This window comes from Giraffa tippelskirchi, chromosome 6 (genome assembly GCF_054371585.1).
Source record: "Giraffa tippelskirchi isolate mGirTip1 chromosome 6, T2T-mGirTip1v1.2.pri, whole genome shotgun sequence".
Lineage (NCBI taxonomy): Eukaryota > Metazoa > Chordata > Mammalia > Artiodactyla > Giraffidae > Giraffa > Giraffa tippelskirchi.
The window spans coordinates 8,567,363-8,591,358 of NC_137280.1; the positions used below are offsets into that span (position 1 = coordinate 8,567,363).

At 39.7% G+C, this 23,996-nt stretch overlaps 1 protein-coding gene across 9 annotated transcripts in view; it reads right to left on the bottom strand.

Moving 5' to 3' along the window:
• Positions 1 to 3,901: 3,901 nt before the first annotated feature.
• RUNX1T1 (RUNX1 partner transcriptional co-repressor 1) overlaps positions 3,902 to 23,996 on the bottom strand; it is a 148,236-nt gene continuing 128,141 nt past the window's right edge. For 8 of the 9 annotated variants that reach the window (XM_081496867.1, XM_081496865.1, XM_081496869.1 and 5 more), the window contains 2 exons: positions 20,211 to 20,401; positions 3,902 to 6,322 (listed from right to left, as the gene is read on the bottom strand). In XM_081496867.1, coding sequence (XP_081352993.1) covers positions 6,047 to 6,322; positions 20,211 to 20,401 — 467 coding nt within the window. In that variant the 3' untranslated portion in view covers positions 3,902 to 6,046. Of the gene's footprint in view, positions 6,323 to 16,096; positions 17,828 to 20,210; positions 20,402 to 23,996 lie in introns of those variants that run through there. The other variant, XM_081496873.1, reaches the window with a different exon arrangement.

Genomic DNA, 23,996 nt, shown 5'->3' on the forward strand with positions numbered 1-23,996 from the left:
CCTGCATTGGCAGGTGGGTTCTTTACCACTAGGTGCACCTGGGAAGTGCAGGAATCATGTAAATAGTAATAATGATAACTGCAGAGGGAACTGAAAAGCAAGGGACTGCCTCTTTATCACCATCTGAGCAAGTTGCCTATGAGTTCATCTCTTCCTCTTCAAACTATTCCTCTGGCTGATTAAATCATTCCTCTTGCTTTCTGTTTCCCCAGCCAATTTGTTCATTTCCGGGAAAACTGCTGCAAACTCAGTTGTATTTACTGAGTGCTAGCTTGGTGCTGGGCTCCACAGTAGGCACCAAAAGGGGCTCCGGTTTCCATTGACTTGCGTGGGGACCTCCATGGCATCTGGGCAGTCATGTCCTCCTCACTGTCTCAAATTCTCACCGTGTAGTTTATCCCTTTCTTGACAATGGAACACAGAACTCCAACACAAGAACATTGAGACCTAAGAGCATATAATCCTTCTCTTATCCATGGTAAGTTTTCTCCACATTTGAATATTATTTTTATTATAGTAAAATAGACAACTGTACTGATCTTGAGGCGTTCTCATAGACTCCCCATGTATATGCTTGAAGAGTTTTCAAAAATGTTATCTGAATCTGAAAATTCCAAAGCAAATGACCACAGTACCTTGGTGCTACATCTGTGGTTTTATGGATGGAAAGGTGAGATGGGAAGAAAATTTCTGTACTCATCAGACTCAATTTCCGTTTCCCCAGTATGACTGAGAACAGACTGACGAGGGACAGCTTTGAGCAAACACAACTTTATTTATTCACTTTGGATTAAGGGTATAGACACCCATACAGAACAAACCCCTTTGCTTATTCCTTCCCATTCCATTCCAGAAAAATGGCTGTAATGTTCTTTCATGGCAGACATATTCTTTTATATTATCAAATACATCATTAACACTTCTAAAAAAAAAAAGGTGTCTACTACCTAGAAGTCTCGAGATTTTGCTCATGTCTTTCGTATAAATGACAAAGCATTCGCCATTGTCCAACATATCCACTTGCATGAAAATGGCCACAGATGTGTTTTAAAGAATTGTTTATAAGGGAACTACTTCAATGAGTCTCATTTTTGTTCTTACCTACTAGTTGCTGTCTTGTTCTGTTTTTAAGAGAAAAAAAAATATTAATACATTATAGGGTAGGCACCTTAGGTCAGGGTGGCTTGTCTTTTGCAAAAATAAATCATTAACTGCTATGTTAAGTGTCTGACCCTACCTATCACAATTGTAGGGGAGGTGTCCATTACTGATTAAAATTTTTTTAAAAAATGTTTTTCTTTGTGTATTTCTGGAGTAAGAGATGTGATAAAAGGCACATATCCCAGGAAGACAAGTTAGAGAAGCCAGGTCTTGGGACGAGGACCCAGCTGACACAGGGAGGAAGCTGAACGGCCAGTCTCAAGCCTTCCTCCCCTTAACCAGTACTCACTCTCTCCAGACACAGGCTCTTTCGCGGACTCTATCCTCTCGTTCTTTGCAACTAGTCTTCAGCCCACAAAGTTGAGAACCCTTTGAGAAAGTTGGGGGAAGAGAAAGTCCTGCTACAACACAGTACATACATTATTTAAAAAAAAAAAAATCAAAATCCTGTGATTTGACAATTATACATAAACATTTACAGGATTCATGGGCTGCAAGGAGAAGGGTTGGGGCTTCAAACCTTGAGTTTGTAACTAGAGCATGAAAAAAAATACACGTTAGTAGAGGGAACACTTCAGACCTCCCAACTAAGGCAGAGATTGCCACAGAGGATGTTTAACAACATACAAAAGGAAGAGGAGAGAGGGTGGCAGATTTCAGAGGATAATGAACAAGGTAGGTGGAAGCAAGCTCTGCAACAGTGGGTCTGCCATTCACGTTGCCAGGAGGGGCTAAGCACTTATGAGTCAGAGCTTCACAACATTGGGATGCACCTTTCTGGCACAGTCGAACCAGGAGCAGGCAACTCATTTCTAATTTTGTCAAAAGGCAGCCAAAAGGCCTTGGTTGCCCTGCCTTTGCAGCAGCTCAACTAAGCCAACCAAATGCTCCTTTCCTCTGGAAGTTTGCAGTTCTCTTCTCATTCTTTCAACTCCTCCTGCCTGGGTACCATCCCCCTGAACCACCTTGACGTTGGCACTGTTCTGACATCACTGCCTATTCATCAACCATGGATGAGCCAATTTCTGTTACAGAGGCACGCTCTGTGGGCTGCATAAACCCTACCAATGTGCGTCAGTACCAGGGAGGATGAAGATGGACACTCGGACCAGAGCCGCTGTGTGGACAGCCAATGGCACACGCTGACGATCAGGGAGGCGAGAGGAGAGGTTTTTTTTAACTTTTTTTTTATTACACAGTAAAGAATACAACAATACCTGAATCATACTTTAAAGATTCACAGGTTGACAGACCATACATTACAGTCCAACTAAGGAAAAAAAAAGATAAACAAGAAACCACAGTTCAGACATAGTAGACTTCAAAGCTCAAGAGTATGCTGACGAAAGCATGATGCCTAGACCCCGCCCCCCAGTGTTAGTCTACCATTAACTTGTGGTACATGTCTGAATTAAGTATTGCACAACAACTTTAATTTTTCACAATAATGTCGCAGAACCCAAAATAATATTTAAAAAAAAAAATTACTTCAAATCTGCATTTCGACAGTCTCCAATTTTTTTTCTGTCCCTTGAGGAATTCGGACAACATGGAGTCGCTTTCTTTCCCTAAGTATTCCAGACGTAGGCATGCTTTGCATAAGAAAACCAGCCTTGAAATTTTTTTTAAATCCCCAAGACATGCACCTACACATTAAAAAAAATAAAATAAAAAAGTTAAGAAAAATAAAAAAAATAAAAACGACAGGTGGCCCTGTCACACACAGTCTCATGACAGAGAAAAAGAGAAAGAGAAAAGAGTCAGACAGAGATAAGAGATAGAGGACGCCCTATTCCTATCAGCGACCACCATTCAATTCTATCCAATGAAGATAACTTTTTGTTTTTTAAATGTGTTATACCTACAAATTATACTCTCACGTAGCCTGTATATAAGTGACAAGCAAAAAAGGAAAGTAACAAAAGTTTTCTTTTCTTTCTCTTCTTTAGGTTTCTGAGGTCTGCATTGTTCCCAAGGAGTGATATGGTTTGCAGCTGTATGAGCTTAACTTTTGGTATCCTGGTTCTTTTGTGCCATTTGGTTTGACTAGACCAGTTTTTGTTTAGCTACTGGTGCAATATACATGCTGTCAGAGGTAGAGTGAAACTTTTTGCCACTGAGGAGAATGTAGCAAAACAGGAGGAGAGGAAGAGGACGAGGAAGCGGGGAAGGAGGAAGAGGAATTGGAGATAGAGCTCAGAGATAGGGATTTTTTTGTATTTGTTTTCACTCAGGGTGCCCTGAATTAAAAGTAATGAGACGTACTGTACTAATCCTTATTTTACACACTAGTGTTAAGAATAACAGTGCTGTTTCACATACATCACAGCTTCTAGAAATAAAGACGTGTGGGTATGACATACCTCATTTTTGGGATTATTTAACCCTTCGTAGCCTAGAACATATAATAGCTCTGTAAGAAAGGACTGTCCAGTGTCATTAGCAGACTAGAAAGCAGAGTGAGGTCAAAGGATTCTGGGAGCACCATGATAAAATATAACCCATTCAGAGCCTGGTTATGTGCTTTCATGTCACTTTAAGCAGGTGTGCTGGCAGATGGACTTTCAACATGTGGATAGATGTATTCACTTGCTCATCGAAGTTTCTAAACTAAAAAGCCATTAAAAACAAAAACATAACACCACTTGAACAAAATTAAAGCCAACTTGTACATGAAAATACAGGGGGAAATGCAAATAACGTTAGGTTAAAGAGAGTTAGGATTACCTCTATACAGGTATTTAAAAGCCATGTAAAACTGTATCCAAAGGCTTTATTTAAAAACAAAACCAAACCCAAGTTAACGGACCACTTTAGATTTTTAAATAGATGCCTGGTGTGTATATGTATGTGGAGTAGTGTCTTCCCAGCCTTGAAAACTTTGGTTGTCTACACAGCCTGCAGCACTGCTGACTTTCCATAAAGCACACAACCACATTCTGGGCTACCATTTTCAAAACTAACAAGTAGTTCTGGTCTGGACCCTGGACGACGAAGGGTTAATGGATTCACACTATACCTTGCTGAACATGTTTAACCTGCTGATCATTTTGGAAAGTAGTATTGGTGCTTTTCAAAATTCCAATTTTGGTCCATCAGATCAGTCTTTGGCTGACTTCCCTTTTTGTTAATACTGTGTAACCTGGCATTCAGCAGTGTTAAAGCTGTCAGTCTACACCTCAGCATTTGGAGCTCTAATGATTTATCTTTTTTTTTTTTTTTGTAAAATTAGAAATACTTAAACAACCTTACAGCAATACACATGCACTGTCTTTTTTTTTTTTAAGTAGGATATCTTGTTATTTTTTCCAAAGTCCCTAATAATGATTTTTCATCAAAAAAAAAAAAAGAAAAGAAAAAAAATCCACTACTACTCTATGCTACAGCTAAACTTGGTGGAATGGATCTAGCATATTTAAAAAGTTTGCTCAAAAAAAAAAAAAAAAGCATGCCTAGGGAGTCATTATGACAGTGCAAAATACATTTATGTACATCCCTCTTACAAAAACACCGATATGTTAGCATTCCGTGAAGCATGCTGGTTTTCAGGGGAAAAAAAATCCTATAAGAGAGTGAAATAGCAGCTCCGAAAGATAGCCTTTTCTTTTCTTTTCTTGAGGACAACCAAAAAAGTCTTTTTTTTTTTTTTTTTTTAACTACTAGAGAAATACCACTAATACATACAGATATAAAAGCAGCATAGAAAGATACAGGTTTCTCACCAACTAGGAATCAAGAGACTAAATGGGGGCACATGGTTAAACTACGACGCGTCTTCACAGTCGTCCAGCACGGTTACAAGAAAAACACCATTGGGAAACCTCACAGGACAGAAGTGTTTTAACACCAAGAGAACTACTAGTTTTTAATTAAAAATCCAAACAGGGTGGGGTTGAAAAAATTTAGAAAGGGGCTGGAGCTGGAGCCACCATTTTTTTAAAAATTATTTTTCAATATAAAATGAATGAGCTGGAATAGACCCAATGTCTTGCTCTGTGGAACCTTGCAAAAGTGAAGAAACGTTGAGGGTTGTTTAGAGCAGCTGGCTGGTGTCAAAGCTGCCAGGATGCTAATAACTGCAGGCTGAGTCTCTTACTTCTGTGTGTGTGTGTATATATACTTATATATATATATAAAGGAGCCTTTTGTGTTATGGCATTTTTTTCTTGCTGTTGTGTTCACATATCCCACTGCAAAATCATCTTTCATTTTTCCTCCTGTTGACCTGGATATTATCATTTCTTTTCAGAAACAGGAAAAAAAACCCGAACATCTGTGTCTCCTTCCAATATGCTACACATCTGCGCGTTATGTAGCGGGTCTTCAAAGTTCAGTTAGCAACCCACGGACGCCATCCATCTTCTTGTTAAAATGTCTACTGCTGTAGCCAATGCTCATGCCCTTGAGGGTTTTCCTTTTTTTTTTTTTTTCCATTATTGGATATAAAGAACATTGTGACTTTTAATATTAGCATTTTTGCTTTCAACAGCAATTAGCAATCTCTTGGTTTGCTGTTTGGTAAAGCATCGGTTAATGAGGTCATCTAGTTTAAAATCCCAGCTACTGGAAAATAACAGGGAGGAGGTCAAATCTATCATTTCATGTTATATTCTCTGCTCTCTTTTCAGTTCTCTAAGGAAAAGAAATCTTTGTTATCCACAATAAGTCATTATGACCCGTTACTGGCCTTCTGTTTTACGATCGCCTCAAGATACAGTTAGGTTCTCTCTTGCTGAAGTACTGAAACAGGATAGTTTGTCTATAAACAAACAAAACAAAACAAAAACAAAAAGAAAAAAAAAAAAACAACTTTGAGCATCTGAGGATGAGGAATTGGTTTCGTGTTGGTTGTGTTGTCTTTCCTCCGACAGTTCTGAGTGCACGTCTAGCGAGGTGTCGTCTCTATGGTGGAAGGGGTCCCTGGGGTGGTCGACCTGGGGGTGGCTGCTGGTGGTGTGTCCATCGGGCTCCCAGCCCCGCTGTTGGGCGTGACGGAGGAGCTGACGGCAGGCGTGTCCCCCTGCTGCTGCGCCTGCAGGGTCTGTCCACAGATGTGGTGGTGCTTCTCCCAGTCTTTGTGCTGGCAAAAGGAGCCACAGTATCGGGCTGTGTTACAGCCGCTGCAGGTCTCACTGGCTTTACGGCCGCAATTCCAGCAGCTCTACAGGAGGAGGCAGAGGAGGGTGACATCTCAAATTAGTACCCAGACCAGGCCAAACTCTGAGAAATAAACTAGGCAGCACTGCCCCCACCCCTTATTTTTAAGAACTGTGAGAATGAAAAATCTATGTGTGTATTTGTACACACACTGAACACACTGAAGACGTAGGTTTTGGTGTGGTGACCACTCAGACTTCAAAAACTCTTAGGACATCTACACAAACTGGTTGAAACTCTTTCCCATTTTCCCTGTAAAATTCCTTCTCTTTAGGTTTAGTATCTCTACATCTAAATTTTCTGTTCATCCATACTAACAATTGCTACATCTGAATTTTTTCCTCTCCTAATGCAAATACCATCATGGAAAGATACAAAGACACCACTCCTGGCAGAAGCTTCTTTCTAGACACTAACAGGAATCACAAAGGAACTATGAGAATGCTCTGGGGATAACAGAGGATGAGATGGTTGGATGGCATCACCGACTCAATGCATGAGTTTGAGTAAACTCTGGGAGTCAGTGATGGACAGGGAGGCCAGGCGTGCTGCAGTCCATGGGGTCGCAAGGAGTCAGACACGACTGAGCAACTAAACTGAACTGAACTATTAGATTCAAAGGAATATAATGGACTAGCCAGAGGATTCTATTCCCTGTTCCAGCACAGATCAGAAGGAGTGGGGCATGCATTTAGTTCTCCCCACTGCAATTAGTTTATTCACTGTACCTGAACACCAAATGGTAGGAAAGTCTAAAACCAATCCCCGTTAACTTCAGCTCCCTCGAGACTGGATCCTTGGTTTGTTTTTTTGTCTGATATATTCTAAGCACCCAGTTCAGTTCAGTCGCTCAGTCATGTCCGACTCTCTGCGACCCCATGAATTGCAGCACGCCAGGCCTCTCTGTCCATCACCAACTCCCGGAGTCTACTCAAACCCATGTTCACCGAGTCGGTGATGCCATCCAACCATCTCATCCTCTGTCGTCCCCTTCTCCTCCCGCCCCCAATCCTACCCAGCATTAGGGTCTTTTCCAATGAGTCAACCCTTCGCATGAGGTGCCCAAAGTATTGGAGCTTCAGCTTCAACATCAGACCTTCCAATGAACACCCAGGATTGATCTCTTTTAGGATGGATTGATTGGATCTCCTTGCAGTCCAAGGGACTCTCAAGAGTCTTCTCCAACACCACAGTTCAAAAGCATCAATTCTGCGGCGCTCAGCTTTCTTCACCGTCCAACTCTCACATCCATACATGACCACTGGAAAAACCATAGCCTTGACTAGATGGACTTTTGTTGGCAAAGTAATGTCTCTGCTTTTAAACATGCTATCTAGGTTGGCCATAACCTTCCTTCCAAGGAGCAAGCGTCTTTTAATTTCATGGCTGCAGTCACCATCAGCAGTGATTCTGGAGCCCAAAAAAGTAAAGTCTGACACTGTTTCCACTGTTTCCCCATCTATTTCCCATGGAGTGGAAAGCACCCAGTACCTGATATATATACATATATATATATAGTAGGTGCTCAATAAATATTTGTGAAATCAATTAATCAGATCACCTAATTTGGCTTTGAAAAACCAGAAATACTAAAACTGGGTAAACAACAAGTCTATTTTCATACACTGCTTTCTAGCTGATGGAGTTCCTTTGAAGCTCATTTGTACCTCAGCAGCTCTGAGCAGTCAGAAAAGTAGAGGAAATTAAAAGCTCTAGTGAGTGGTAGCGCCCTAGCAAGCCTACTGCCAGTCTCCACTGGTGCTTTCCAAGAAGTGAGAAAAGCAGAAATGAGGCTGCCTCTGAGGCAAACGCACCGTGAAGCTGGGCACAGGCACCCTAGAGACGGCAGAGCCCCTGCCTGGGAAGATCCTGGGCAATGAGGGAGCTTCAGGGAGGACACTGATGATGACAGCACCCTACGGGCCTTCTAGGCAGGGGGGAGGGGAGGGTACTCAGGAAGCCTCCTTGAAATGTTTGTGCCTCCTCTGGCAAGACCACATTTGTGCAACGTTGTATCAAACAATCTTAGCTCTGTACCATTCATCGTTTTATTCTTTATCTTCCTTGGTTTTATCTTCTTGCCAAACAAACCTCTGACTGTAATCTGGTAACCCCAACCAGCTGAAAGTATGTGGCTGTTATCACAATTAAAATATAGTTTTTTAAAGCCCTGATATATGTGGAAATGAAAAAAATCTCCCCACTGTGTTTCCTGCGATTATTTTTGCTTTCAGCATGCTGGTGGTTTGGGTTAAGGTGGGCTCATAAGCCTATTAAAAATGCCCCAGTGGAATGTCAGCTCATCACCCTGGACTGCGTGCTTTTACCACTGTGCAAAATATGCTAAGGAAATTTTAGCATTCATCCTAATTTGGCTAACACATAAAGGACTCTCAGAGTCTTTCACATCCTTGAAGCCTATAAACTCAAGAACAATAGCATAAGACTTTTAGAAAGAGCTCAGTCCTGTGTTTATATTTCTTTACCACTCAGAAATGACAGCCCAATGAAGAGGAAAAAATAAAAACTTTAAGATCTCAAAAGTCTGGCCAACAGAAGGTGTTTCAAGTGAACACAGCTAAAGAAATCTAGAAGCTTGATTTCTATGCTAATGTTATAAATAAAAATGGAATTACAAATAATAGTCAATACCAGAACAAAGTAATCTTTTTCCACTGCAGTTTAATTTTCCCAGGAAAATATATCAAAAAATATATACCTCTGATCAGAGGCTTCATGCCCATAACCAGAAGCCCTTCTTTCTCAAAATTAACTCAATCTTATTGCATGGACAATGGTGCCACAAAGACCTGAACAAATACGGGCCTGCCCATCCTCCGGAGCAGCGAGGTATGACACTCAGCACTCAGGGGGGTTTACTTCCTTGAGCTTTAGGCACTTAGAATAATGCCAGCTGGATCCTGGAACAAACTCAGAAATAAATGAAATTCCTAAATTACATCAGAAAATCCCAACTAGAGAACACAGACCTAGATCCAAAACAATATTTTAAGGAAATTAAACATCTAATCTGAGTCAAGTGGCTTCTTTAGGAAATACCCTGGTGTGAGTCCTATCCGTTTCCTGGCAGAGTCACATCTTGGCAGACACAAGGCCATAACTGCCTGGTCCTCAATGGCTCCTTCAGATTGAAATCAGATGTAGGTAACCGTCTCAATTTAAGTTGATTAAACACACAGACTAAACCAGGTAATTACAAATGCATGTGTTGGGGAATGGAAAGAGGAGACAGAATGGGGACTTCTTTATTTTTTAAAGTGTTTTCAAAGATGGGAACAATTTTAAGAATAAAAAAGTGGAATAATGCCAAATATAGAAACAGACGTTTTGGATTATTAAGCTGCTGGGAAATGAGACTTTTTTGCCAATCTCTGGATTCCAGTCCAGGATTCAACGGCTCTAGCTTTACCTCCGGTCCCATTCTGGAGTTGTTCAATCCTATTCATTTACCACCCACTACTGAGACAAAAAACAATCTACGACTTTAGAAAGGTGCAACAAAGAGTAATTCAAATAAACTGGTGGGGAAAAACCTGCATATTTTTTATTGCTCTTGACAATGCATTGCAATGAATGTGTAGGGAACTTTAGCTCAAATGTTCAACAAATGGAAAACTCCAAAGTGCATATTCCTTTTTAAAAGTTCCTTAGAGGGACTTCCCTGGCGGTCCACTGGCTAAGACTCTGTGCTCCCAATGCAGGGGGCCAGGTTCAATCCCTGGTCAGGGAACTGGATCCCACATGAAACAGAGTTCCCTGCCACCTACTGAGAACAAAGAGTTTTTGCATGCCACAGTGAAAACTGAAAGTCCCATGTGATGCAACTAAGACTCAGCACAGCCAAATAAATAAACAATATTTTAAAAATAAAGTTATTAGAAAACAGACAAAGCAATTTCCACTAATTCTTTCTGGGTGGCTCTACTAAATTTTCTGTTAACCAATCCATACCTGTAAGACTGATGCCTGACCAGGGGCACTTGGCCTCTCAACCATCACTTCTGGGAACCACGGATCTTATCGGTACTTATGAGTGGAGAATCTTATGAGTACCCTAATTTGAATCACCTTTAGTTTCTAAGCTTTCCATCATTCACAAAGGTGGAAAACTGCAAATTGTGTATGATACCCAGGGGTATATCCATAAAGGCAGCGTGCTAATGTGGTCAATGGCTTCATCTAACTTTACGTTTTTCAATTTGTGCTTTTCATATTCAAGCTAGTACTTCCTAATAGTTGCTTGTTTTCTTCATTGATTTTTCAAATAACTGAGCTTCGCTTTCAGTCTTTTAAGCAATGATTCTGGTGACAATTACCACAATAGTATAGACGCCTCAAGAATACCATTTCATAGCAAATTTCGTTCCCAAAGTCCATGGCACTTTATAGTCTTCCTTTATTTGTGATAATATTATTCTCTTTTCAGCATAAGGAGAATTTTTCCTCCCTATCATGAGAATCAGCCATTTTCCAAAACTAGGCTAGGACTCAGATGAAGAATAGGAGGCAGAACACAGCCTCCCTTTATAAATGTACTGACACTACATACGGACGTGGAAATGACGAGTTGAAGCTTTTTGTGCCAATGCTGCATGTCAAACACTATTGATACTTGTCTCATATCAACAATTCTTTTTGTCCCTAGGAACAAAATTATTTCCTTCATCTGGTTATTTTAGATACAGAGACAATGGTCTTTCTGTCCTACTAGCAAAATAATATCTTTTCTGGTTCTTACTGTTTGAAATTCTTTGTACAGGAAACAAAACATTTTCTCCTAAAGTTTCCGCAGCTCTCATCCACTTGTAATTCTCAAAAAAAAAAAAAACCTTGCACACAAGTGATGCCCAATGAATAAAGCAGAATGATTATAACTGAAATTCCCAAAATGTAAATAACTTTTTACAATAAATAACTTTCATATCTATGAAATTACACAGGCAAGGTTTGATTCATCATGTCTTTGGACTACAAACCACTCTTTCTGAAATGCCACACTTTGTCCACTGCAGATCTTTCTTATAACCCGTTACAGCAGGAATAATGTTAGAAAGGCACTTCAACCGTAAACGTTGACAGACGTTGGACCAGGAACTTGGAACCAAAGAAAAGGTATTATCATGGTGTGTAATGGAAATGGCTTCCAATTTTGAGTGAGCTTCAGAGTCACTCTTTCTTGGTTTTCCACTTCCAGCTATATCACTTAGTGGCTTTAGAACCACAGGCAAAGTACTTAACCTCCTAGAATAGCAGTACCTATAGAGTAGGAAGGATAACTTTAGGATTATTCAGGATTGTATCAGTGATAACTAAGGGGTCCGGATGCTCAGTGGATCCTGAATAAATGGCAGGAATTAAAACCACCTCCTCCTTTTGGCACTGGCTGAAAGTAAATGAGACTATATACATCTTTACATGGCACAACCTTTACAATCAGAAAGCTCATGGTCCTGTGCCTCCCCTTGATGGACACGGACAGCTACACAGACAGAACATGTCCTTACTTCCACTAATATGTCATTAGTGGCCACTTACTTTGTCTCCTTCCTCACTGCCCTCAGATCTTCTGAAGATTTACTACTGACCATTTCCCCATTCCTCCTTTATAAAGATAATTTCCATCACTGAGACTGTCCTGCAGTCCAGTGAATAAGACTCCATGCTCCCAAAACAGGAGGCCTGGGTTCCATCCTTGGTTGGGGAACAAAGATTCCACATGCCACGTGGCACAGACAAAAATTTTTTTAAAAAAATTAAAAAACAATTTTCCTTGTGGCATGTCCCTCTAACTTTGGTTTTGAGATAACAAAAATTCTGTTTCTTATACTATAACCTCTCTGTCTTCTATTTTTTTATGTCCCTCTAAATATTTGGCAAGGAGGGAAGTCGGCATAAAGAAAAGAAATATACTTTCCTCCCTATGTGCTCCCTTTCAGTCATGGTTTTAACTATTAGCTGTAAGAAAATGACTCTTAAATCAACTTCCAGCCTTCATTTCCTTCGTGAGCTTCTCTTACTTTCAAATGCCTGTTCTGTAGCACTATGGGATGCTCCCCTGTTATCTGAGTCAGTAATCCCTAACCCTGACTCCCTGGCATGGTCCTTTTCAGTCACTGGCAACAATCAGGCCAAAGACTGTGTCATCTCATTGGAAACCCCCCAACAACCTCTCAGAGCCAAACCCAACTCTTTGGGAGAAGATCTTTGGGAGACTCTTTGGGAGAAGATCTTTGGGAGAAGACTTTGCTTCTCCCATGATCTCCCTTCCTTTCCAACCTCACAGTTATTACTGAAATTCCTTCCCTGCCCTTCCTGTTACAATAGCTTCTTAATTGATTTGCTCTCTCTCTCACATAGTCACACTGCTCATTTGTAAGGTAACTGTATAAAAAATATTTCTACTCATCTTACTTGTACCTCTTAACCACTTTCCTAGATAGTCACAGAAACATTATCCCAGTTTTATAGATGAGAAAACCAAAGTTCCAATAGGTGAATCACTCCAGATCATTCCGGGTCCAATGGGCCAGTCACTACACCATGAACATCTATGGATTCAGACAGTTGGCCTTTTAGTAAATGAAACAAATAAGCAAAAATCTTGAGTTAGCATAGAATCAGCTCCTACTCTGAAAGCTCCAGATTCTTCAGGGGATCAACAGGGCTGATCAGACTGTGAGGGCTTTTCCAGGAGCCATGCTGAGAGACATCGTGGTGGCTACATGCTAGAGAGTCCACTGGGGCCATCCCCAGAGTCTGGACCGCATTGCACAGGATCCACAGGGGATGGCTCCAGGAATTCTAGACGGGGTGATAAAGATGAACCTCTCAGATTGACCAGTTTGCAATGTTAGGGCTCAGAAAGTTCTGGAAACAAAGTCTGAAGGTTCGATCAGTGTTTCTATTTAAGTGCCACAAAACCACCCCATATAAGCATGTGCATGTCTGCACCTACCCAGGAATATGAATAAAGACCGCTTCAATCTGTGGTGAAATATCACTTTAATAGCTTCAACACAAAACTAACTATTGGAACAGCACAATTATTGACTCTCTCTTTGAGGCTCAATTCCAGTCATGTTCTTTGAATCCCTGAATTAGAAAAAGTTATGGACCTCAAAGAAAAGCTGCAGCACGTTCCTTTTGAAATAGTTCTAATCTAACAATATTCACTGGGGAAAAAAAAGACTATATATGTTTACAGATAGGAACTAAAAGTGAACATAGGAAAAAATAAAACAGTTGAAGATGGCCAGATTCAATGAATTTCCTTTCTTTTGATTTTATGCTAATACTGGCTTTACATTCTTGATGAAACATGTAATACACTTTAAAAGATAAAGTGTAGAAAATATCATTTGCTTGTGTCTGCCTAAGCTGTCCAGCAGCTTTCATATGGTTGGTGATAACTATTACTAGTCTATAAACCAAAGTGAAATTAGAGAACGGATGAGGCAATATGGGGGTGGTGTGGATAGTGTGTGGAGGGTAGCTACAGAATAACTGTTGACTTATCCTTAAGTATCAGATGAAATAAAACTTCTTCCCAGAAGCCTTTGCACTAAACTCCATTAAGATTCATAATTTAGTGATCTGACTCTTCTAATGAGTTATAGTGAACACAAAGGTAGCGACCCAGGTACCTTCAGCGCCTGGTGTTATCCCTGTCATACAATAAAAGCTCAATAATTTATTACTGACAGAATAAACACATAAATGAATATAATTTAGAGCAATATGTATCAAATAACAGGTCACAAACATGAGTTTTTAAAAGAATGTCCATTCATTTCTGGGTACACATTGAAAAATCAATGGATCCTACATTTAACGGGAATATATACAAATTTCAATCAATTGCTATGATGGCTAGACCAATTATTCATTTCAACAAATAAAGAACAATTCAGAAAATTTCTGGAGCACTGTGCTATATGGATCTTTGTTGTTGTTGGTCAGTCTCTAAGTTGTGTCCCCGTGGACTGTAGACACCAGCTTCCTCTGTCCTCCACTATCTCACAGGGCTTGCTCAAATTCATGTCCATCAAGTCTGTGATTACTATCCAACCATCTCATTGTCTGCTGTCATCCTCTCCTTTTGACTTCAGTCTTTCCCAGCATCAAGGTATTTTCCAATGAGTCGACTCCTCACATCAGGTGGCCAAAGTACTGAAGTTAAGCTTCAGCAATAGTCTTTCCAATGAATATTCAGGGTTGATTTCCTATAAGATTGACTGCTTTGATCTCCTTGCAGTCCAAAGAACCCTCAAGAGTTTTTTCTAGCACCACAATTCAAAAGCATCTTCTTCAGTGCTCAGTCTTTCTTATGCTCCAACTCTCACATCCGTACATGACTACTGGAAAAACTCTGTCTTTGACTACATTAACCTTTCTTGGCAAAGTGATGTCTCTGCTTTTGAATATGCTATCTAGGTTGGTCATAGCTTTCCAAGCAACAAGTGTCTTAATTTCATGGATTAAGTCACCATCTGCAATGATTTTGGAGCCCACGAAAATAAAATCTGTTATTGCTTCCACTTTTCCCCCTTCTATTTGCCAAGAAGTGGTGGGACTACATGCCATGATCTTCATTTTTTAAAGGTGAGTTTCAAGCCAGCTTTTTCACTCTCTCACCTTCATCAAGAGTCTCTTTAGTTCCTCTTCATTTTCTGTCATTACAGTGGTATCATCTGCATATCTGAGGTTCTTGATATTTCTTCTCACCATCTTGATTTCAGCTTGTGCTTCATCCAGCCCAGCATTTCGCATGATGCACTCTGCATAGAAGTTAAATGAGTAGGGTGACAATATACAGCCTTGACATACTCCTTTCCCAACTCTGAACCAGTCAGTTGTTCTACGTAGGGTTCTAACTTTTGCTTCTTCACCTGCATACAGGTTTCTCAGAAGACAGGTAAGGTGGTCTGGTATTCCCATTTCTTTAAGAATTTTCCACAATTTGTTGTGATCCACGCGTTAAAGGCTTTCACATAGTCATTGAAGCAGAAGTAGATGTTTCTCTGGAACTCGCTTGCTTTCTCCATGATCCAGCAAAGGTTGGCAATTTGAGTCCCAGTTCCTTTACCTCTTCGAAACCCAGCCTGTACATCTGGAAATTCTCAGTTGACATACTGCTGAAGCCTAGCTTGAAGGATTTTGAGCATGACCTTGCTAGCATGTGAAATGAGGATAATTGTACAGTATTTTGAACATTCTTTGACATTGCCCTTTTTTGGGACTGGAATGAAAACTGACCTTTTCCAGTCCTGTGGCCACTGCTGAGTTTTCCGCATTTGCTGACAAACTGAGTGCAGCACTTTAACAGCATCATCTTTTAGGATCTGAAATACCTCAGCTGGGATTCCATCACCTCCACTAGCTTTGTTTGTAGTAATGTTTTCTAAGGCCCACTTGATTTCATACTCCAGGATGCCTGACTCTAGGTGAGTAACCCCATCATCATGATTATCTGGATCATTAAGACCTTTCTTGTACAGTTCCACTATGTAGTCTTGCCACCTCTTCTTAATCGCTTCTACTTCTGTTAGGTCCTTATGGTTTCTGTCTTTTATCATGCACATCCTTGCATGAAATGTTCCCTTGATATCTTCAACTTTTTTTGAAGAGATCTCTAGTCTTGCCCAGTCTATTGTTTTCCTCTATTTCTTTGCACTGTTCATTTTAAAAAGGCCTTCTTATCTCTCCTTGCTATTCTCTGGAACTCTGTGTTCAGTTGGGTATATCTTTTCCTTTCTCCTGTGCCTTTTGCTTCTCTTCTTTCCTCAGTTATCATTAAGCCTCCTTAGATAACCACTCTGCCTTCCTGCATTTCTTTTTCTTTGGGATAATTTTGATCACTGCCTCTTGAACAATCTTACAAACCTCTGTCCATAGTTCTTCAGACATTCTGTCTACCAGATCTAATCCCTTGAATTTATTCATCACCTACATTGTATAACCAAAAGGGATTTGATTTAGGTCATACCTGAATGACCTAATGGTTTTCCTTACTTCAATTTAAGCCTGAATTCTGTAGTAAGGAGCTCATGATCTGAGCCAAAGTCAGCTCCAGGTCTTAATTTTGCTAACTCTATAGAGCTTCTCCATCTTGGCTGCAAAGAACATAATCAATCTGATTTTGGTATTGACGATCTGGTGAGGTCCATGTGTAGAGTCAAATTGTGCTGTTTGAAAAGGGTGTTTGCTATGACTAGCATGTTCTCTTGAGAAAACTCTTAGCCTTTGCCCTGTTTCATTTTGTACTCCAAGGCCAAACTTGCCTGTTATTAAAGCTATCTCTTGACTTCCTACTTTTGCATTTAAATCCCTTATGACAAAAAGGACATCATATTTTGCTGTGTTGTAGGTCTTCACAGAACCAGTCAACTTTATTTTCTTTGGCATCAGTGGTTGGGGCACAGACTTGGATTACTGTGATGTCGAATGGTTTGCCTTGGAAAGCAACCGAGATCATTCTGTCCTTTGTGAGATTGTGCCCAAGTATTGCATTTTGGACTCTTTCATTGACTATGAGGGCTACTCCATTTCTTTTAAGGGGTTCTTGCTCACAGTAGTAGATATAACGGTCATCAGAATTAAATTTGCCCATTTCTGCCCATTTTAGTTCATCTATTCCTAAGATTTGAGGTTCAGTCTTGCTATTTCCTGCTTAACCACATCCAATTTACCTTGACTCATGGACAAAACATTCCAGGTTCCTATGCAATATTGTTCTTTGGACTTTACTTTCACCATCAGCCACATCCACAGCTGAGGGTCATTTCCACCCTGGCCCAGCTGCTTCACTCTTGTTGGCGCAATTAGGAATTGCTCTCTGCTCTTTCCCAGTAGCATACTGGACACCTTATGACCTGGGAGTCTCATCTTCCAGTATTATATCTTTCTGCCTTTTCACATACTCCATGGGGTTTTCTAGGCAAGAATGCTGGAGTGGGTTGCTGTTTCTTTCTCCAGTGGACCACGTCAGAACTCTTCACCAGGACCCATCCATCTTTGGAGGCCTTTTACAGCATGGCTCTTACCTTCACTGAGTTACTCAAGCCCTTTTGCCACGTCAAGGCTCTGATTCATGAAGGGGATGTGGGTCTTATTTGAGGCCAAATGGTTAAACTCAAGAAAACTCTTTGAATACAAAAATACAGATAAGAATTCTGAGTAGCATCTACACTGCCTTCTCTGCAGATCAGCTGGGCCATGAAGTCCTAACCTAACAGAGTTCCCTATCCTGGGGCCAACCGTGGTAAGGTTGGAGTAGGAAAGGGAACTCTATCCAAGCCCAAGGAAACCAGAGCTGTTTTGGCTCCGTTCTGAAAGGGCACAGGATTTTCTAGACTTGAGGTGACTTCTAAGCATCACTGCTGGGGTGGCTTTTATCAGGTCATTTCTTCTAAAAGGTGCACATTCTTGAATGTGAGGAAAGAATAGGGTGCAGGAAAATAATTGCTGGATTCCAAATTGTATATTCAGCCTTAAATGAAAAGTAAACAATTCCTGAGAGGGAAGAAAAGTATTTATTTACAAATTCAAGCTAAGATTGATCAAAAGATACAACTTAGATTGTTCTCAGATACCATTCTTCCTTAGGGGAATTTCAGCATTAATTTATGACTAACAGATTAACTCTCCCTCCCTTTTTTTTGTCAAGTCCTTGATTAAACCCTTTGTGTGTGTGTTTGGGTGTGTGTGTGTGTGTGTGTGTGTGTGTGCGTGGACTCATGGGCAAGTCTGGAGGAGTCTGGGCTTCATTCAAATGAAATTTCTCTTCCATCTTGGGAAACGTCTATACTACTTTTGATGAGAAGAGGCTTGATGCTTCAAGAGGTGAATCCCCCACAAGTCTTGAAAGTGGTCTTGCAGTTTAAGAATAAAAGTAGGAAACCAGATTAAAATTGCCTTTCTTTATCTGCATCCAAAAATACCTTCACCATCCTTATTTCATTGTTCTGAAACAAAGTAAGGAGGGCAGTATGCTGAGAGCCCCAGTGGAGATCCTGCCAACCCCCAGCTGTGTGACTAGCCAAGTGAGCCTCTTCCCCTGCAATGTGATTAAAAATGATTATGTCTCAGAGTTGTAGCCATGACATGAGATGAGAAAACCAAAGCTTTTAGAGGTTTAGTGTTTTTTTTCAAAATCACAGAATTATGGAGCCAGAAATTAAATGCGGCCCTCTGACTTTCAAGCCTTTTCTACTAAGCATAGTCTACTTTAAAATCCTTGAGAAATGTCACTGAAGACTAGGGTAGTACTATATTAAAAATCAGTTTCTCAAGACATCCAAAAAGAAAGAAAACAGTTACTTTAGAAGATCACTCGTATCTAGGTTACTTCATCCTATCTACTATTTATAGCTACTGCTTGATACACCAGATTTTTATAATGCTAAATACCAGTGTCAAGTTCATATATTCTTCTGGATATTAGAAATAAAGGTACAAAGATTATAGATACTAAAGAGATATAGCACTATTAGCCAAATATAAAGACTTAATTCTCAATTTCTCTAAGATAGTTATCTTCAGAATTTAGTGACCTATAAAATATTCTTATAATGCATAACAGCTCTAAAATGTTTATATGGAAGTAAAAATGTTTTAATGATGGTAACAACTGTGCCTCACAGTATCACTAACTTGAATAGAGCAGGACAAATTCTGTCCAAAAGATGGTAATAACATGTTATTTCAAAACACACAAAACGAAGTCCTTAAATATCTTAGCCATAAGATGCCAATAAAATTGAATTCATCTCTAGTTTAATTAAACAATGGAAGTCAGGAGGTAAAGGGTAGAAAACTTCGTTTTGTCCCTCTTTTCCTGAGAAACTTTCAAAGGTTGAAAATCAATTCCTTTTGTCCCCTTGTTATTCATCTGCTACACATTAAATAGAAACTCTGGGTATCGAGTAATTCCCATAGGGTCTTTCATCTACAGAGAAGCCTGGTACAAATTAAATTCTTACTCTCCTTCATGAATTATAGATATGTGTTGTAGTGGACTGTTGATTTATCAGCACATGCTTTTGCTAGTTCAGCGTGGTGTGACAAGCTAACGGCAGCCTTTCCCTAAGGTTACTTTGGGTTGGGGATTAGGATGCTGTATTAATTAATATAGAGCATTATCATGTTCTGACTCTACAGTCTCTGTTTCAAAGGCATCCTGTTAGACACTGTGTTTTAGTTCCCTCCGCAACCCTTCAGCCATTTAGGTTACCTGTGTATGTGTTCCAATACGTTGTAATAACACTAAAATGTGTAACATCACATCTGCCAGTGATGTGATGCTTATGAAATGACCATCGTCATGGTTATTACAAATAATGTGCAAGAACAGACCGTGCAGAAGATCTCTTAGGAATGAATGCTTAATTGATACAAAAGTTGGTTTAGCATTGGACTTCAGAACCAATAGTTAAGGAAATAACTTTGATCCCCGCCTGCAATACATCTTCAGCCGACAGAGCCTACACAGGGTCTCTGTCCTAAATTCTGGCTTTTAGAAGGAAACCACAGATATATGCTCACACACACACCCACACACATACACACCCAGAGCAGAGTTCTCCATCTCTAGTGCTAGGAAGTTCTAAGAATTTCACTTGAATCTGTTCCCCCGAACAAATATGCTAAAACCCTTTTTGCGGCAGGTGTTCTTTTAGGTCTTGAACAAAGACAAAATTTGATCGGTTCTCGGTCCATTTCTCGAGTGCCAGGCCTCCCTGAACCACTCGTTTCCCCCTCAGACACGAGTCTGTCTCTGGTCCAACAGCCACTTCGGCTCATCACCTCCCGCCATCGCGAGACCCACCCTCAGAAGCGGAAGCCTCTCCCGGAGCCGCGCCCGCGGGCCTCACCTCGCTCGAGTCCTCCTGCTGGTTGATGACGGCGAGCGCGTCCTCCGCCGCCTGCCGCTTGGCCTCGGCCACCGTGCGCTCCATCTTGGCGCGCTCCGACGTGATCATGTCGTGCGCCTTCCGCTCGGCCTCGGACACGGCCTTCTGCAGCTCGGTCATGGCCTGCCGCTTCACCTCGTTGACCGCCTCCTCTGCGGGCCGGGCAGGGGGGACCGGACAAGAGAACAAGCTCTGTTAGCGTGCGGCCCGGGCTCCCGACCCGTTACCACAGAACGCTAGACGGCACGCGCGACTCTCGGCCCAGGTACTGGGCAGGTCTTCCAGAGGTCTAAAGACTCACGTTCTGCAAGTTTAGGAAGCGCAAAGGGTGAAGCCTTGTTCCTTTCATTTACACTCCTGGGAATACCTTTTATATTTCTGCAGCCTCACGATAACATGACTACCAAACTAGTGCTCCGGACAGGATTCTGAGATCAGACTAGGTAGTCAGAAGACAAAAATTACCACAAGAAATCCGTCTACATAACCGAGACCCACAAAGAAGAAGGTGTTTTGCCACAATGAAATATGAACACAGGGAGTCCATGGGTAATGCTTTCAGGAAAAGAGACGAAGGGAATAGATTTTACACAGACACATACAGAAATGCAAACACTTGTTTTGCTGGTGAAAGATACAGTAATGAAAAGGTGTCTCATAACAATGCAGACCTTTGAAAGAAAATCCAGGATGAAACAACAGAAGATCCAGCTTTTCTTTTTCCTGTCATTTCCTGAGTGATGTGGATATATGATGTGGATATATAGGGATTTTTAAAAAAAAAATCATTTTCTCATTTCCAAATTTTTCAGTTTTAGTCCATCTACTGAATCAGATATAAGTAGTTTTGCATAACCAACTGTTGCACTAGACAAATATAATTGAATCATACTGCAGGCCAAAACAATCAGGCCTGACTACAAACCTGCAAGGTGTCAAATTAGCTCTTTATTTTTGGCTGTGGAAAGGGTGCAAAGATTTGACTAATGTACAACATAAGATTGACAACTAAAACAAGTAATTTCCATTTAAAAAAATTAACTGTTCTAATTAACAAGGGAAAATATCCTCCCCCTGAATTAGTTTATCTAATTTTCATCTTTATTCAAAGCAAAATGACAATGATTAATTGAAAATTTAATAAGCAGTAATTATTAACTTGGCAAATCTCGTACCAATTAACACTCTATTAAAACTAATTATGACATGTTTCATTCAAGTGTTTGCACTTAATTGTTTCACTCACTTAAAAAGCACCTTAATTAAATGTTCTGTTTAATTAAAAACATAGATTCCTAATAAAAATGTTATACTGCAGATTAAAAATGTTGAGATACAAATACTCCTATAGTTCTTTAAATTTCTATGTTTTCTTTCACACCTCCATAGTTCATGACTTGAGGATCAGGAGAAGCCCTCCACTATTTATTAATAATCATGACTTTCGTAGCCTCCACCATTTTTTACAGCATTATTTCTGAAGTTCACTCATTTGTAATTACTGTCTGCTAGATTTTATAAACTAAGTTGAAAGGGAAAGATCCAGATAGGAAATATTAACTGAAACATGTTCAGCATTTTTGGGTTGCTTTAAGACACGCACTTAAAATCTGGATGGAAACAGAGCACTGCACAGAGCCGGCAGCACCTTCTTCACCAGAAGGTGAAAAGGGACCTTTATTATCCCATCATCAAGACTTGGGGCACTAGGGAAGCACTGCCCTTCTAACTGTATAGTCAGGGTCTAATTTTGTTTGAATATTCAAGGTGAATTAAAATTCTATCTAAGTGGTAATACAGGACAATAATTTTTGCTTATGATCAAAGCTGTAGCTTGACTAATTGTATATGCAAATCAGGCAATTTATATTTAAATTATGCATTCCTATTCTAATCCCACAGGCATATACAGATCAGCAAAGAGAATTGGTAGGACATTTACAAGGTGCTTGAATATTTATTACCAACAGCAAACATTCATTGATTGTTTGAAAAATATACTGAAGAAAACAGTTGCAATTTAAAAACTATATTTATGGTAGTAGCCTTTCTACAATTTTATAAAGACCTTTTAAACTTCAGAGTGTATTTTGTTACCTTTCTATTGCTTTCAAAAATACTACTTTTAGGGGAAAAATGATATGGCCTTCAATATTTGTTAGGATTCCAAATATTTAATATATATCTTGTTATTACATTGTGTTATTAGGGTAACATGCAAACTTTGAATAGAGTCTATAGGTTAAATAATTATATTGTATTAATGTTAATATCCTGATTGTGGTAACCATACTGTGGTTATATAAGAGAATACCTTGTTCTTATTAGGAAATACACGCTAAAATGTTTAGGGTAAAAGTATATCACGTCTGCAATTTACTCTGAAGTGGTTGGGAAAAATATATATGTAATGCATAAACAGAAAAAGAGTGAAGGAAAGATGGAAACAGAAAGAGAAGACATCAAAGCAAATATGGTGAAATAGGGAAAACTGGTAGAAAGGTATATGAGATTGTTTATACTATTTTCTGCAACTTTTTCTGCAAGTTTGAAATCATTTAAAAATAAAATGGTGCAAAATATTATATCATGTACTTTCAAGCAGCTACTTGAGACTTTCAGGTGAAACTGTCATCTGTCCTTCAAAGATTCAATATACTCATTAAAATTTAGCAGCTATCCACAGAAAACTGTTCTCAAACTGTTTTTATGCAGCAGATTAGGGATATCACTGTGATAAAAATACAAATTTAATGAACATTACTTCCAGGTCAGGTTTTAGACTGAAGACCTAATATAGATGGATAGGCACATTTTATAAATATTCCAAACATTGGTTTGATAAGGTTTAACCCTTCTTAGAAAATGCATGGACACTAAATAAACAAGTATTGCTCTTTCTCACTTTTCAGAGCACCCCAAATGCAAAGTATACCTAGAACTGGTTTCAGAAATCCACAAAACAGACAGTGAAGAAAAATTAATAGTGGACTCAACAGATTACTATATGTCAAGTTAAAAAAAAAACAACTGATTAAGTGCAAGGTACATAGTGCTATTTTGAATCTGCTTCCAATTGCTTACCACTTACGGTAGGATTTCCTTTGTGCATAGCTATTCAAGTTGACTTTCCAACAAAAGTAGTATATTCAGAAAAATCTGCTCTCACTTAATAGCAGTCAAACAAAGACTTGAGCAGATAATAGCACAGAAGGAATTTGGATTACACAAGACTTCACTGTCAATTTTTCTTTATGAACTATCAAGATTTAACTCAAATACACATAAGGGAAATATAGAGACTCTTTCCCTCAACACAAAAATTCATCCTTCTGCTATCCAAAATGGCAATTCTTTGTACCTCTTATTGGAATAAGTTGCACTGGCAGCTCAAAATTGGGGAAGAAAAATGGTCAGAAGGAAGACATAGCAATTCTTTCTCCAGATTATGTGGCACTCAGCACATTTTAACAGCCTAGGAGAATTCCATAACTTATCCTGGTAGGAAACCTTAGAGGTGATGTGGTAAATCTGGTAAGAATATACGGACCGGCTATACATACATACTTACATAGACACACACACAACACATATAAACCTTAACCTTTAGGCTAAATGGATCTATTTGATTTGTATACTAGACATGTAAGAGATCTTTCTCTCTGGTTCTTAATCTAAGCTGCTAAGCCTAGAATACTATCAGATTTTGAAACACCTTATCACTCTTACAAAAGACTTATTTCTTAG